The sequence below is a fragment of the Sus scrofa genome, chromosome 6 (genome assembly GCF_000003025.6).
Source record: "Sus scrofa isolate TJ Tabasco breed Duroc chromosome 6, Sscrofa11.1, whole genome shotgun sequence".
Classification (NCBI taxonomy): domain Eukaryota; kingdom Metazoa; phylum Chordata; class Mammalia; order Artiodactyla; family Suidae; genus Sus; species Sus scrofa.
This window is the reverse complement of record NC_010448.4, coordinates 47,209,318-47,224,281: the sequence shown is the minus strand read 5'-3', so window position 1 is coordinate 47,224,281 and position 14,964 is coordinate 47,209,318. Positions and strand designations below refer to the sequence as shown.

Genomic DNA, 14,964 nt, shown 5'->3' with positions numbered 1-14,964 from the left:
GGGACGGGCGGGGCGGGGACAGTTCCAGGCGCCTCGGAACCAGAAGGCCACCCGGAGGCCGAAAAAGGGTTTAATGAACCCCGCCCAGGCCCGTCAGTGGGAAGGCTTTTTCTTCTCGTCCTCCTTCTTCTTCTTCTCCTTTTTCACCTTGGGCTTCTTGACCTTGTCCGAGGCGCTTTTGTGCTGCTGTGAGCCGGCGGCGCCGGGCTGCGGGGTCGAGGGCGGCGCGGGTGGGAGAGGAGAGAAGGTTCCGCGGGTGAGACAGCTGCCCGAGTTCCGGGCTGGGACTCCGCCCTCGCTCGGGGCGCCCGGCACCCGCTTGAGAAGGGGGAAGCCTCTTACCTTCGCCTCGTTTTCCGAGTCGCTGGAGCTGCTGCTGCTGCTGCTGCTGGAATCTGAGGAGCGGCCATGGCCATGGCCATGGTGATGCTAGTTGGAGGCAGGACAGTGAGACTGAAGGTCCCTTTCCCAGCTCTCGCCGCTCGCCGCCCGCCGCCCGACCCCCGCCCAAGTAGCAAGGCCCTGGGGTCAAAAGCAACCTCCCCCGGGGACGAGGGGGTGCCTGGTCGGGAGGTGACTTACCTTCAGGTTATCAGCTGACCCGCCCTGAACTTTGTTGGGGCTGTGCTTGGGGTCTCCCACATGGGGCTTTTTGGAGGGGGACTCCACGGCTGCAGAGAGAAGAGAAACCGGGTGGGTTGGCGCCTGCGCGGGGTGTGAGTCTGGCGCCCTGCCGGTCGAGCGTCCGCCTCCTCCGGAGCGCACCTGCCGACAGGTCGAACTCCATGGTGCCGAGAGCAGGTGTGTCTTCGGGGCCGGAGGGCGCGAGCTGTAACCGGAGAGTAGGGGGCGGGCCTTGGGGAGGGGCCGTGGGGCTGCCCGGGAGTTCTGAGGAGCCCTACCCGACCTTTGTTCGGAGTCCTTATCCCTGACTCACGGCCCCTCCCCAGCGCCGCCCTGCTGGCCCCTCTGGGAAATGGGGAGGGTGGACAGTTAGCGGCGATGTGCCCCCCCAGCCAGTGAGCCTTGGCAAGTGAGTGGGGCTGTGTGGGTGGGGTTGGGGGAGGAATGTGTGGGCAGTTGTGGATTTCTAAGCGGGGTGGAAGGTGCCAGAGCTGTTACAGCCTCTTCCCCTAAAAGGGTCAGATGCTTTCTTTTGAAGAAATGAGAGGGAGGGTGCCTCCCGCGCCCTCTGCACCAGGACAATAATATGTTCCCTCCTTGTGTACTTAGTGCCTGGCCCTGTTTCAAGGGCTTCAGGAATGTTAACTCTAACAATGCCTCTGGCTTGGAGAGAAGCAGTGTCTGAAGGCCTGAAGAGCAGGAAGAATGGTACCAGTCTGCTGATTTGAAGCCCCTGTGAATTACTTCGTAGCAGAGTGATCTGGGGAAAGTTACCTCTCTGTACCTCAGTTTCCTCGTGTGTAAATGACAGCTACTGCCTGGGGTTGATGTAAGAATCAAACAGATTAGTTTTCTAGAACCATGCTTGCTCAGTTACTTATAAGGAGTAAGTGTTTTTTTTTGGCTTTTTGCCATTTCTTGGGTCGCTCCTGTGGCATATGGAGGTTCCCAGGCTAGGGGTCCAATCAGAGCTGTAGCCGCCAGCCTACACCAGAGCCACAGCAACACGAGATCTGAGCCTCATTTGTGACCTACACAACTCACAGCAACACCAGATCCTTAACCCACTGAGCAAGGCCAGAGATCAAACCTGCACCCTCATGGTTCCTAGTCGGATTCGTTAACCACTGAGCCGCGACGGGAACTCCAGGAGTAAGTGTTTATAAAATGTTTGGTTTTTAAATAAAAGGATAGGTATTTTACAGATGAGAAAACTGAGGAACCAAACAGTTAATAGGATGCTCTAGAGGCAAAAGTAGCAATGAACAGGCTAGAACTGAGACTTAAGGCAGGGTAGCTCAAGTCCAAGGCTGTACATGGTCCCTTTGTCTCACCCTGGGGGCCCTCTGCAGAAGTGGCAGCCAGGCAAGCCCAGCCTCGCTTCCTCACAGTGGACTGGTCCCTGGTCAAGGTCAGGGAGGAAATGAGAGGCCTGTGTCATCTGTTCCCATTGTTGTGAGACTAGGGTCCTTGTGGATCCCTCTCCAGCCCCAGCCCCGCCACCGAACTGGCTGCCCATACCTGCAGGAGCAGGTGGCAGAGGTCTGGGGATGTGACAAACATGCCATAATCAGTCTTGTGCATTCAGGTCTCTCCTCCAAAGTCTGCTCATTAGAAAAGACTTCCCTGACTCCTGGCTCCACAGAGCCTCGTCACTGTGTCCCCTTTCCCCTGCTTAATGGTGGCATAGATAGCCTTGTTTACCACCCTCTGAAGTTATCTTTCTTCGCACTTATATCTTCAGCGTATATTTATGGAGCACCTACTATGTGTCCAGCACTGCTTAAGTGCTGGGGGTACAGGGGTGAGCAAAGCCAGCAAAAATTCCAGCCTTGGGGAATTGACATTATTCACAAGGGGGAATAAGGCAAAATGTACTGTATGTTAGAAAAAGCTGGAAACTAAGAGTTCCCTTTGTGGCTCAGTGGTAATGAAACTGCTGGGATCCATGAGGATGCGGGTTGCATCCCTACCTCACTCAGTGTGTTGAGGATCTGGCGTTACCGTGAGCTGTGGTGTTGGTCCCAGACGCAGCTTGGATCTGGCATCACTGTGGCTGTGGCATAGGCTGGCAGTTGCAGCTCCAATTCAACCCCTAGCCTGGGAACTTCCATGTGCCACAGGTGTGGCCCAAAAAGCAAAAAAGAAAAAGCTGGAAACTAAACTGTCCACCAGTTGGTGAATAGATATACAAAATGTGATATATCTATCCATATGATGGAATACTATTCAGCAATAAAAAAAAATGAGCTCCTGCCATATGTTATATCAGGGATGAACCTCAGAAACATTATGCTGCGTGAAAGAAGCCAGACACAAGAGACTGCATATTGTATGATACTATTTATATATATGCAGTATTCAGAAAAGGCAATTATAGTGACAGAAAGTAGATTAGTGGTTGCCAGGAGCTGAGTATGGGACTGGCTATTAGCTGTAAAATGGCCATGAGGGATCTTACAGGTGCAAGGGGATGAAAATGTTCTAAAATGGAGTTCCCGTCATGGCTCAGTGGTTAACGAATCTGACTAGGAACCATGAGGTTGCAGGTTCGATCCCTGGCCTTGCTCAGTGGGTTAAGGATCCGGCGTTGCTGTGAGCTGTGGTGTAGGTCGCAGATGCGGCTCGGATCCCACGTTGCTGTGGCTGTGGTGTAGGCTGGCGGCTACAGCTCCGATTAGATCCCTAGCCTGGGAACCTCCATATGCTGCGGGAGCGGCCCTAGAAAAGGCAAAAAGACAAAAAAAAAAAGTTCTAAAATGGATTTATGGTGGTAGTTGCCCCACTTGGTAAAATTATTTGAAAAATCACTGAATTGTCCATTTGAAATGGGTGAGTTTTATGTAACATAATGATAATTATTGTTTTGGCTACACCCAGGCCAGGGATCCAACCCACACTACACCAGATCTTTAACCTGCTAGGCCACCAGGCAACTCCAAAGCTTTTTTTTTTTTTTTTTTTTTTTTTAACAAGTAATATGTAAGAAGAAAAATACAGCAAGAAAGAGGATCAGGTATAACAATGTATGTTGGGGAGATGTTGGGTTTTAGATAGAGTTGCCAGGGAAGACTCGCTGAAGTCTTTTTTTTAATACAATTTTTTTTTTTTTTTTTTTTTTTTTTTGTCTTTTTAGGGCCACACCCATGGCATATGGAGTTTCCCAGGCTAGGGGTTGAATCGGAGCTGTAGCTGCAGGCCTACACCACAGCCACTGCAACATGGGATCCGAGCCACATCTGTGACCTACACCACAGCTCACAACAGCACCAGATCCTTAACCCACTGAGTGGGGCCAGGGATCGAACCCGCAACCTCATGGTTCCTAGTCGGGTTGGTTACCGCTGAGCTACAACGGGAACTCCTGAAGTCTTTTTTGAGTAAAGATCTGAAAGTGAGAAAACAAGCCAAGCAAACATATAGAGGTACATCTAGACAGCGGAAACAGCAAGTGCAAAGGCCCTGAGGCCGGAATGTAGCTGTGTGTCTGAAGGGCTGCAAGGAGAGTGGCAGAGAGAATGGAGGGAGAGGAGGGAGACAGTTTCTTGTAAATCAAAGATCTTTAGTCTTCAGAGTTCCCTTTTGGCCTAGTGGTTAAAGATTTGGTGTTGTCGCTGCTGTGGTTTGGGTTCTATCCATGGCCCGGGAATTTCCACATGCCATGGGTGCGGTGTGGCAAAAAAAGAAAAAAGAACTTTAGTCTTTGAGTGAGAAGAGGTAAATGATGATTATGGCTTTGCTGACAAACCCTTGCAGGATTCGAGAGAATGTGTCTCTCTCTCCTGGAAGGACATAAATTCCAGGAGGGTGGGGACTTCATTGCTTCGCTCATCGCCCAGAACAGTGTGAGTCAGGGTTGGTGCTCACCCTCTATCATCTGGTGAATCAGATTACCGGTGCAGGAGTTCCCGTTGCAGCGCAGAGGAAATGACTCCGACTAGTATCCATGAGGGTACGGGTCTGATCTCTGGCCTCACTCAGTGGGTTAAAGATCCGGCGTTGCCGTGAGCTGTGGTGTAGGTTGCAGACGCGACTTGGATCCCTCATTGCTGTGGCTGTGGTGGCGGCAGCTGTAGCTCTGATTCAGCCCCTAGCCTGGGCACTTCCACATGCCTCGGGTGCGGCCCTAAAAAGCAAAAGAAAAACAGATGACCTGGTGCCAGGCAGCGTGGTAATGGCAGGTTAGTGCAAGCTTAGAGCGGCCACGAGCTTGGGTTCTGGAGGTCATCAGCTTGCAGGTGAATCCTGGCTCTACCCAGACCACTTAGTGGACCAGTCAGTCACTTTGGGCCTCCTGGTCCCCCTCTGTCAGATGGAAAACTTACCTCACAAGGTAAATGGTTCTGCACAGAGCCTGCCTGCAACAAGGTAACATAAAAGGTTAGTTTTTTTTATGATCCACAAACACAGTCCTCATGTTTCCTCCTGAAACTGGCAGGAGGAGCCCCGTGTGATAGACGAAGCAAAGGAGCCCTAAACGGTGCAGCCGGACGCTGGGCCAGCAGGCCGTGGGTCGGCACCGTGAGACCTTCTGAACCCGCAATGAAGTACCTCTTCACGACGCTGCAATGGAACTGGGCGGGCGGGGAGGGAAGGGGGCCGGGCCGTCTAGGCTCCCAGTTTTCGCCCCTGTATTCTCTCTGGGACGTGGCGGCCTTCGCAGAGACGCCAAGACAGAGGCTTAATGTGGGAGCCACACTTTTCTCTCCCACGAAAGCCTGAGCGTCAGAGAGTTGGGAGCAGGTGCGTGGGTGGCTCTGCGAGATCACCCCGGGCCCGGCCTCCTTCTGTGCGGGGTGCTCTGCCTCCCTCCGACACATTGCCCTTGGGCCCGTGGAGAGGCTGCGCCCCACCGTCGAGATCTCCGGGAGAGACAGAGCGAGTCGAGGACACACCATTTCCTTTGAAGGACCGGACCTGGAGCGGCACACATCCCTGCAGTCAGGATTTAGACACTTGGACACATCCAGCTGCAAGGGAAACGGGGAGGCAGAGTCCTTAGCTGGGCAGCCAGCTGCAGCCTGGGGATTCTATTACTGAAGGGCAGGAGCAGAAATGGACATAAGAGGCCTGTCATTCCCTTCTCCCTATTGGTGGCAGCGAGTGTCCCTTACTCTTCTTCTCCAGAAAGGTTTCAAATGGAGGTGACATAAAGCGGGGAAGGTGGACATAAACACTTGGATGAAAAACCAAAGCGTGAGCTCCTAGCACAGGGACACGTCCATGTGCTCCCGGGAAAGTGAGTTCCCTGCCATTCAGCTCTCATCTTCCATGGCAGGGACAGTAGCTCTTGCCTGTCCTCCCCAGGCCCTGCCTGCCCCTGGCATCTAGTGACACGGCCCTCCCCTGCTTGTTTCCTCATGATTTCTGCCTAAATGACTTGGTCCTAAGGGTATAAGCCATGCCTTCTCCTTTGTAGGAAAAAAGGTTTGCGTCAGCCACTGGCCTTTGATCCCCAGGTCATTCCCTGCCAGAGCCGCTGACCCTTTCTCCAACCCTTCAGAGGGTCACTCCAACACTGAGGTTGTTACGCCATCACTGCAACCTAGAAAGCAGTTTCTGGATGCCAGCTTTAGGGCTATAGGACCGAGGCGCACACGGCTGCGGGCCGGGCGCTCCCACATGTCTGCAGGCTGCCGTGGTGAGATGCAGAGGCCCGATGCTGAAGGCCTGGTTTCACTGTGTCCTGAAACTTACACGACCAGAGCACCCCATCCTGTAAACATCGTAATCCCTGTTCTGGAATGTTTTCTTTGAGTCTAACCACATCCCAGGAGACGGAGGACCTTAAGAACACAGCGTGCAGGGCCTCAGGTTCCTTTCCCACAAGACAGAAACACTGCGCGGGCCCTGGCTGTTCTGGAACACTAACAGAGCGTCTTTTGGGAAGCGCCAAGGGAAGCCCAAGCTTGGCCTACACCCAGCTGACTGCTGTGTCTGGGATTTGATTTTATTCTATTTACAAGCTAATAAATTAGCCTGGTCACGGTTTCCAAAATGTTGGCAGAAACCTTGAGACTCCTGGGTCAGAGACGAAAGGCTTCATTGCAGCAGCTGTGCGCGAGCATCAACATGGGGGCTGGTCTCCCTTGCCCAACTGTGCACGGGTGGGCGCTGGCTGATTGCGTTGCAATAGAGGGACGCCGAGCAGGGCACCTGCCACTTTGTAACAAACAGTAGGCAGCCTGTGGTTTTTTCTAGAGGGACCCATTACCCCACCTCCTCCCTCAGGGTGCTCCCTGCAACCTGCCCCTGAGAGATTAACAGGGCTGGAGCAGGCACAGGTGGTTGTGTAAGTTCCAGGGGGATCAGAGATAAAGAGGGCAACCTGGGGAGGTTGTGAGACCAGTGTAAGGTCAGGAGACCCATCAGAACAAGGCAGTCAGGCTTCCCTCGTGCAGGTGCCAGACTTGCCCCAGGTCCTTGGGTGGGGGATGGGATGGGGGCTGCACGCAGATTCTCAGCAAGGGCAAGAGTTTGAAGACCCCCTTCAGCTGGTTTGAATACACATCTTACTGGATTCTAAGGAGGAGCTACTGGGCCCAGAAAGGAAGAGGCGGGCCTTCCCAACCTAAGGCCCCCTGGATGATACAACGTGGCCCACCTGGTCCTCGGGCAGAGCTTCCTTGGCTGCCTGCTTGCATCTCTCACAGGCGTCCCTTCCTAATCAATCTGCTCCTTACCTCTCACGTTGTCTCTCTCGGAATCCTGCCTGCACAGAGGCATAAGGAACCTGAACCTCAGTGAGTCCAGACATCAGGGTGAGTCACTCGAATTTTATTTTACTTTATTTTTTCATTTTTTGGTCTTTTCTCTTTTTAGGGCCCCACCTGCGGCACATGGAGGTTCCCAGGCTAGGGGTCTAATGGGAGCTGTAGCTGCCACCTACACCAGAGCCCAGCAACGCCAGATCCGAGCGGCGTCTGTGACCTACACCACAGGTCACGGCAATGCCAGATCCTTAACCCACTGAGCAAGGCCAGGGATCGAACCCGCAACCTCTTGGTTCCTAGTTGGATTCGTTAACCACTGAGCCACGACGGGAACTCCAGGGTCACTCGAATTTTAAACCATGGGTTCAAACTAATGCCATTTGCAGCAACATGCATGGAACTAGAGACTCTCCTCCTGAGTGAAGGAAGTCAGAAAGAGCAAGACAGATCCCAAGTGATATCACTTACATCTGGAATCTAATATATGGCACAGATGAACCTTTCCACAGAGAAGGAACTCATAGATTTGTGGTCGCCGAGGGGGAGAAGGAGGGAGCGGGATGGATGGGGAGCTTGTGGTTAATAGATGCAGACTATTGCCTTTGGAATGGATTGGCAATGAGATCCTGCTGTGTAGCAGTGGGAACTATGTCTAGTCACTTCTGATGGAGCAAGATAATGGGAGAAAAAAGAATGAGTCCATGTATGTGTAACTGGGTCAGCTTGCTGAACGGTAGAAAATTGACGGATACTGTAAACCAGCTATAATGGGACAAATAAAAATCATTATGCACCCTAAAAAAATGAAAGAAAACCCATGAGTTCAAGTGCCGATCTGGGTTGTGGCTGGGTTTAAGTCCCGGCACGTGGGTTCAAGTGCCAATCTGGGTTCTGGCTGGGTTCAGGCCCTTGGTGCTGTCAGCTTCAGCTGGGGGTGATGAATGGCCACTGAGAAGGCAAGAAGATGTGGGCATTAGGTCCCGCTCCTAGAGCAGCAGCTCCAGGCCAGAGCCCCTAATCTCCACACGCTCCTCCTTGACCCTCAGGGTCTCCCTGCTCTGTTCCTTTCTCTCTCCTCTGAACCCCAGAAGACCTGTGTGACCACCAAGGGGTCCTGTTTCTTCCCCTGTCCTTGCAGGGACGAGTGCTTTGTGGCCAGCTTGCCAGCCCGACGGACACCCACGCATGGTGGGCACCGCTGGGGACCCCTTGCCTACCACTCCCTTGGGGCCGCTCCTCGGGATCATCTGAAGTGGTGAGTGCAAGTCTCGTCCAAATCGTGCAGTGGCTTTTGACACAAGAGTGGAATTTGGACGATAAGGGAGTTGGAGAGCACTTCCGGGTTGGGTCTGAAGTGGGTCTGGCTGCATCGACCCCCCCGCCCGTCCCCGACAAGAGCCCCTCCCCCAGCCAAGGCTACTGACAGAGCTGGGGGTGCAAGAGGCCCCCTCCGTATGCAGAAAGCTTTTCTTTCTACCCTGAGTTGCCTGGGGGCCTATCCTTAGCCCAGCGAGCTCTCACAGTGGCACAAGTCACCGACCAGCTGCCTCCATGCCTATTCCTGAGAGAAGGTCCTGATGGAAATCAGGGATGCTGGTGATGCTGGCCCCCGTGGCCCCATTGGTAGCATTGGTGCTCCTGGACCCAAAGGTGCTCATAGAAGCGCTGGTGCTACTGGTTTCAGCATACGCTGTAGAATCTCCAGGGTGGCTGGGAAAATACTGTTAACCAGCGCGACAGTGGCTTCTGGGCCCTCCCAACAGAAAAGGGGCAGCTAGCCAGGTGCTTCCCTCCTTCCCTAGGCAGGCCTATGCCCTGACTCAGCAGGAGGGAGGTACAGAGTGGTGGTTGCCCATTATCCCCTTTATGCATAAACGGGTAAAACCCCTGGAGGGGATGATGGGGCTGCAGCAGGCACAGGTGGTTGTGAAACTCCCAGTGGGGGATCTTAGATTCAGAGGGAAACCTGGCGATGTTGGGAGACCACTGTTAGTTCAGGAGAACCATCAGAACAAGGCAGGCTTGTCTAACTAGTGCAGCCTTTCCAACCCCTAGGCCTCTTGGATGATAAAACTGCGGCCCACTTGGTCCTCTGGCCGAGCTTTCTTGCCTGCCTGCTTTCACCTCTGACAAGCGTCCTATCCTAATTTTTTTTTAAGGGGCACACCTGCAGCATATGGAGGCTCCTAGGCTAGGGGTCCAATCAGAGCTGTAGCCACCAGCCAACACCTGCAGCTGTAGCAACTTGGGATCCGAGCTGCATCTGAGGCGTACACCAGACCTCACAGCAATGCCGGATCCTTAACCCACTGAGCAATGGCAGGAATTGAACCTACGTCCTCATGGATGCTAGTCGGGTTTGCTAACCGCTGAGCCTCACCAGGAACTCCCATAAATCTGTTTCTTACCTGTCACTTTGTCTCTCACTGAATTCCTTCTGGGTGGAGACATAAAGAACCTGAATCTTAGTGAGTCCAGACACAGGGTGAGTAACTCGAATTTAAAACTGTGGGTTTGAAGGGTGGGGAAAAAAAAATGTAATTGTAATGTATACATGTAAGGATAACTTGATCCCCTTGCTGTACAGTGGGAAAAAAAAAATCAAAATATATACTCCAGCAAAAAAATAAATAAATAAAAATATTCTGGAGATTATAATGTGAACTTAACACCACTGAACAGTAACCTAAAATATAGTTAAGTTTTATGTTATATGTACTTTACCACAATAAAAAAACCCCACCAAATGAAAAAAACAAAAAAACAAAAAAAACTGTGGGTTTGGAGTTCCCATCATGGTACAGTGGTTAACCAATCCAACTAGGAATCATGAGGTTGTGGGTTCGATCCCTGGCCTTGCTCAGTGGGTTAAGGATCCGGCGTTGCCGTGAGCTGTGGTGTAGGTCGCAGACGTGGCTTGGATCCTGCGTTGCTGTGGCTCTGGTGTAGGCTGGCAGCTGCCGCTCTGATTTGACCCCTAGCCTGGGAACCTCTATATGCTGCGGAAGCGGCCCTAGAAACGGCAAAAAGACAAAAAAATGAAAATAAAAATAATAAATAAAACTGGGTGTTTAAGTCCCAGTCTGGGTTTTGGCTGGGTTTAAGTCCCAATCTGGGTTCCAGGGGGTTCAAGTCCCCATCTGTGTTCTGGCTGGGTTCAGGCTGTTCATGCTGTCAGTTTCAAGCTGGCCCAGGGTTGTGTTCTTGGCATCCCCAGCAAGACCTGCAGTAGAACAAGACCCCATGGAGGGCTTTCTCTCCCAGCAACGCACCTCTCTTGATTTCTCATTTCCACGTGAGTAGCCCATTCCATCAGCTTAGAGATTAGTCTGCCTGACAGATGTTTGGGCCAAATTCAGTTTGTCTCAAAGAACATGTAGTTATTATCAGCAGGACCCTGAGCAGCAAGCAGTGACTCCTGTTCATATGAGGCCAATTTGCCATCTAGGGTCCTGGGCTCCTCCAGCTATGAACGAGCAGGGCTTATTTCAGACAGCTGAGAGGTAATCGAAGGCTGGTCTATTATCCGCTAGGACCCACTGAAGAGTGTTCAGACTACTGACCGGCTGATCTTTGGGGTCAGTGCCAATAATTACGAGGCCCCAAAGCAGCCCTCATGCCTCATGGAGAGCCATTGTGACTCGATCTTTCCCACGTGCAAACACAGAGTCCTGGGCACAGGGCCATCCAGTTCAGGGTGTTAAACTTGAGTTGCACACCACTGCACTGGTTTGGTTAAGCCACATGGGCAGTGCCCTGAGTAGCTGCAGCCTTGACTGCCATACAAGGCATAACCCAGGGCTGTTGGGGCATCAGAAGTGTGTGATTTTGTTATCAGCTGGGTTAGAACAAGGCTGAGCAGGCCCGTGTGTTTGTAAACGTCCAGGAGTGGGGCCCACACTCGGGTGCTGCCGCCGATGGCGCTGCGCACAGCAGAATCGTTTGGGGCTGGCCGGGTCTTCGGGTGGCGCTGCCAGCTGTGGATGCTGCAGGGCTCAGGTGGACCAGGGGACAGGCTGGCAGGCTGTGGTGTAGCAGCTAGAGAACAGAGAGCACCGACTGCACCCCTCCTTCCCCCCAACCTCCTGGGTCCAAAATGTTCCCTTCCAGGTGCCAGGTTGTCACTCTCCCTCCAAGGATGAAGAACCAATGACTCCCATCCCAGCAGGTACGGCATCACCTCTTCTATCATCACCTCCTTACATGTAGATCTTTTGTTTGGAAGGGTCAGCTGTGACTGGAACAAGCATTTTTACAAATTTGCAGAGACCTTGTGGGCCACTGTAGGGAGACTAGGCAGGTGGGACACTCAATAACCAAGTGGTCATTGTCTTTGTGACCTGGGCCTAGTCATCCAAGAAGGAATCTGGGGGGCTGACCCAGTGTTACCTTTAATTCCCGAGGCCCCCTTCTGGCGGGCTGCCACCAGGAGGGCACACCAAGTAGGTGCGCCTGGACTTGCTCTCAGAGGGAATGATGGGGGCAGAAGGGCAAAGTTGTCTCCATAACCCCAAGCTCCTTTGACCTCATCTTTGTTTTTTGGTTTTTGTTTTTTTTTGTTTTTGGCTGCTCCAAGGCATTTGGAGTTCCCCGAGGCCAGGGATTAGCTATGAGCCACGGTTGTGACCTACACTCAGCTGCAGCAAGGCTGGAGTCTTTCTTTAACCTACTACACTGGACCGGGGATCGAACTTGGGTCCTGGCACTATAGAGACGCCACAGACCCCATTGCGCCACAGCAGGGACTTCGTGACCTCATCTTTATCCAGAGAGACACTCTTTCTGGTGACAGTCACATTCAGAGATTCAACTGCCTAAGTAAAGTGTGTGGACCAGGAAGAGGTAGAGTGAGAGAGCTTTGTTGAGTTTATTTTTTTTAATTTATTTTTTATTTATGTCTTTTTAGGGCCGCATCCGAGGCATATGGGGTCGAATCAGAGCTGCAGCTGCCGGCCTACACCACAGCTCACGGCAATGCCAGATCCTTAACCCCCTGAGCGAGGCCAGGGATCGAACGCGCAGCCTCATGGATCCTAGATTTGTTTCTGCTGTGCCATGACAGAAACTCCTGTTGAGCTGATTTTTTAAGTCTATTCCACCTCTCACTGACACCGGGAGCCTGAGGATGACAAAGGCTGTGAAACGTCCACTGAACACTTTGCTTATTGGTCTGTTGTTGTTGGGCAGACTTTGCTACAAAAAGAGGACCAACGTCAGCCTGTAAATGGTCCCGAAAGCAGAAAACACGGCCGTTTAGTTACAAGGGTCACAGTGGCAGGGCAGGAGGTGGCTGGCCAGACTGGACGAGCAGCAGCATCGTGATGTGGAAAAGCGCAGACCTGGAGGACCCACAGCCCTGTGCTGTCAACCTGCCTGGAGCAAGCGGGGCCTCGGGGTGTCCCAAACCCGGAGGCAAACAGGACAAATTTTGTGAGTCACAGAGACAACTTCTGCATCAGAAACATATAGAGGAGTTCCCATCGTGGCTCAGCAGAAATGAATCTGACTAGGTCCACGACGATGCAGGTTCACTCCCTGGCCTTGCTCAGTGGGTTAAGGATGTGGCGTTGCCGTGAGCTGTGGTGTAGGTCGCAGACGTGGCTTGGATCTGAAAGTTATGGATGCCAAAACAGGTCATTAAAAAAAAAAAAGTTAGTGGGGTGTCACCAGAATTTTTAAAGAGTGAAATCAAATTCAGAAAATGGAGTTTACCCCTTTTCACTGCCTGAGTGCTGCCATCTGGGGTCTCACGCATGCCCCCAGTTGAGCTCGGGTTTGTGAGCAGGTTGCAGGGCTGGGAGCCCAGGAATGAGGGGAAAAGAGGGAGTGTGGGCAACTGGCCAAGAGGGTTTAAAAATAAAAGAGAAATTAGGAGTTCCCGTCGTGGCGCAGTGGTTAACGAATCCGACTAGGAACCATGAGGTTGCGGGTTCGGTCCCTGCCCTTGCTCAGTGGGTTAACGATCCGGCGTTGCCGTGAGCTGTGGTGTAGGTTGCAGACGCGGCTCGGATCCCGCGTTGCTGTGGCTCTGGCGTAGGCCGGTGGCTACAGCTCCGATTCGACCCCTAGCCTGGGAACCTCCATATGCCGCGGGAGCGGCCCGAGAAATAGCAACAACAACAACAACAAAAAAAAAGACAAAAAAAAATAAAAATAAAAATAAAAGAGAAATTAAAGAGAAAAGAGAACAGAGCTTAGCCCAGCTGGTGAGGTCAGGTGCTGTTTGGTAGAACTCCATGGGCATGTGCTGTAATGTGGGATCTAGTTCACGCAAAATGACCTGAAAGATGCTGTTGTTTTAAGGAGTCTGTTTCTGGAACGGGACAGCTCATGTAGGCTCCTGTGGTGATTCTGGTAGAGTTTAAATCAGCAGTCCCAGAAAGAAGAAAGCACATGCTGAAATTTATTTTAAAAGGGAAGTCCCCCCCTTTTTTTTTTATTAAACTTGTACATTTTACTTTCTTCCTTTCAGAATCCTAATTTTAAAAAAACCTTATGTTTCCACTTATTTAAAAAAAAACACCCAAAACAAAGGAAACTGCGAAGATATCACTTTGGTGATGGGAGAGGAGGTAATTGGATTCAACATAAGCAAAGAAAATTCTACACTGAGCATAGGAATAAATTGAAGAGGAACCAACTCCAGTCTAGGGTCAGACCATCTGCAATGTGCCCAGCTCTTTTCTAAGAGGATTTCCAGAGCAAGCCCACCCGGGAGACCAGGGAGCAGCCTTCTTACCTTCTGGAGTGACAATCAGACCCGACACCCTAATGATCACACAGATACAAATCAATCACTCTATTTGAAAAGGCGCGCACATGTTTGCCACGCATCTTCCCTCCCTTCCCAGATTCTTTCCAGCAACAGAAGGTGGGGGCGGGCACCCCCTTGGTGATGCGGCGTTCACAGCACGTAAGTGCTCTTCACCAGGTGCTCTTTGTCGTCCGCAGTGCTCCAGACGGTGTGGAGGGCGCGCTCCTGGTTTCTTCTGGCCACCCTGATCAGGCAGACCACGGAGGCGCCCAGCAAGAGGACCAGGACCATCACGAACAGCCCTGCCAGGACCACCACTGTGGGTGAGAGAAAGGCCTCAGAACCAGCAGGACAAGGCAGGCCACAGCAGTGTCCACATGGGCTCAGGAGGACCAGCAGCCCCCGGGCCAGATGCTCCCCCCACCCTAACCTGGGAGGGTCTGGAGAACTGACACCACCGCACAGGAAATTATCACGGACAGTCCCGGTAGGGACTCTTGAGAAAGATGTTTCTGAAAAAAGGAGGGGCTGAGCTATGTGCAGACAGAGTGGCTATTTGTGTTCCTTTTTTTGGGTCGTTTTAGGTCCATACCTGCGGCATATGGAAGTTCCCAGGCTAGGGGTTGAACCGGAGCTGCCGGCCTACAGCACAATGACAGCAATGCCACATCCGAGCCACGTCTGTGACTTACACCACAGCTCATGGAAATGCCGGATCTTTAACCCAATGAGCAAGGCCAGGGATCGAACTCACGTCCTCATGAATACTAGTCGGGTTCGTTACTGCTGAGCCACAATGGGAACTCCCCAAAAACCTTCAACTCTGTATTTCCCTTCCACCTCTCAAGGGCAACTCTTATAGGAGTCCCAAGC

The 14,964-nt window shown here is 52.2% G+C and overlaps 2 protein-coding genes and 1 long non-coding RNA gene across 4 annotated transcripts in view; 1 reads left to right on the top strand and 2 right to left on the bottom strand.

Annotated features, from left to right (window-relative positions):
- C6H19orf33 (chromosome 6 C19orf33 homolog) lies at window positions 52-1,205 on the bottom strand. Its single transcript, XM_003127107.4, has 4 exons — window positions 766-1,205; window positions 583-671; window positions 343-429; window positions 52-207 (listed from the first exon to the last, which is right to left on the bottom strand). Exons 1-4 carry the CDS (start codon window positions 785-787, stop codon window positions 94-96), a joined length of 312 nt encoding a protein of 103 aa, XP_003127155.2. The 5' UTR covers window positions 788-1,205; the 3' UTR covers window positions 52-93.
- On the top strand, window positions 425-14,635 carry LOC102167359. 2 transcript variants are annotated; one of them, XR_303838.3, is made up of 5 exons: window positions 425-801; window positions 5,063-7,385; window positions 8,476-8,592; window positions 11,448-11,505; window positions 14,289-14,635. It is a non-coding gene; the product is annotated as an uncharacterized LOC102167359 (long non-coding RNA). The 2 variants fall into 2 exon arrangements; XR_002344640.1 differs by lacking the exon at window positions 425-801 and adding an exon at window positions 918-1,033.
- The window catches only part of SPINT2 (serine peptidase inhibitor, Kunitz type 2), a 28,793-nt gene continuing 27,546 nt past the window's right edge, over window positions 13,718-14,964 (bottom strand). The window contains exon 7 of the mRNA XM_003127108.5: window positions 13,718-14,408. Within this exon, the coding sequence (XP_003127156.1) occupies window positions 14,242-14,408 (167 nt within the window). The 3' untranslated portion in view covers window positions 13,718-14,241. The remainder of the gene's footprint in view (window positions 14,409-14,964) is intronic.

Bases quoted from the DNA above. Each gene is read 5' to 3' on its own strand.
- C6H19orf33 (XM_003127107.4), bottom strand. From the start codon at position 787: ATGGAGTTCGACCTGTCGGCAG. The intron at 672-765 runs GTGCGCTCCGGA...TTCTCTCTGCAG, and splicing joins GGAGTTCGACCTGTCGGCAG to CCGTGGAGTCCCCCTCCAAA. The intron at 208-342 runs GTAAGAGGCTTC...TCGACCCCGCAG, and splicing joins ACTCGGAAAACGAGGCGAAG to CCCGGCGCCGCCGGCTCACA.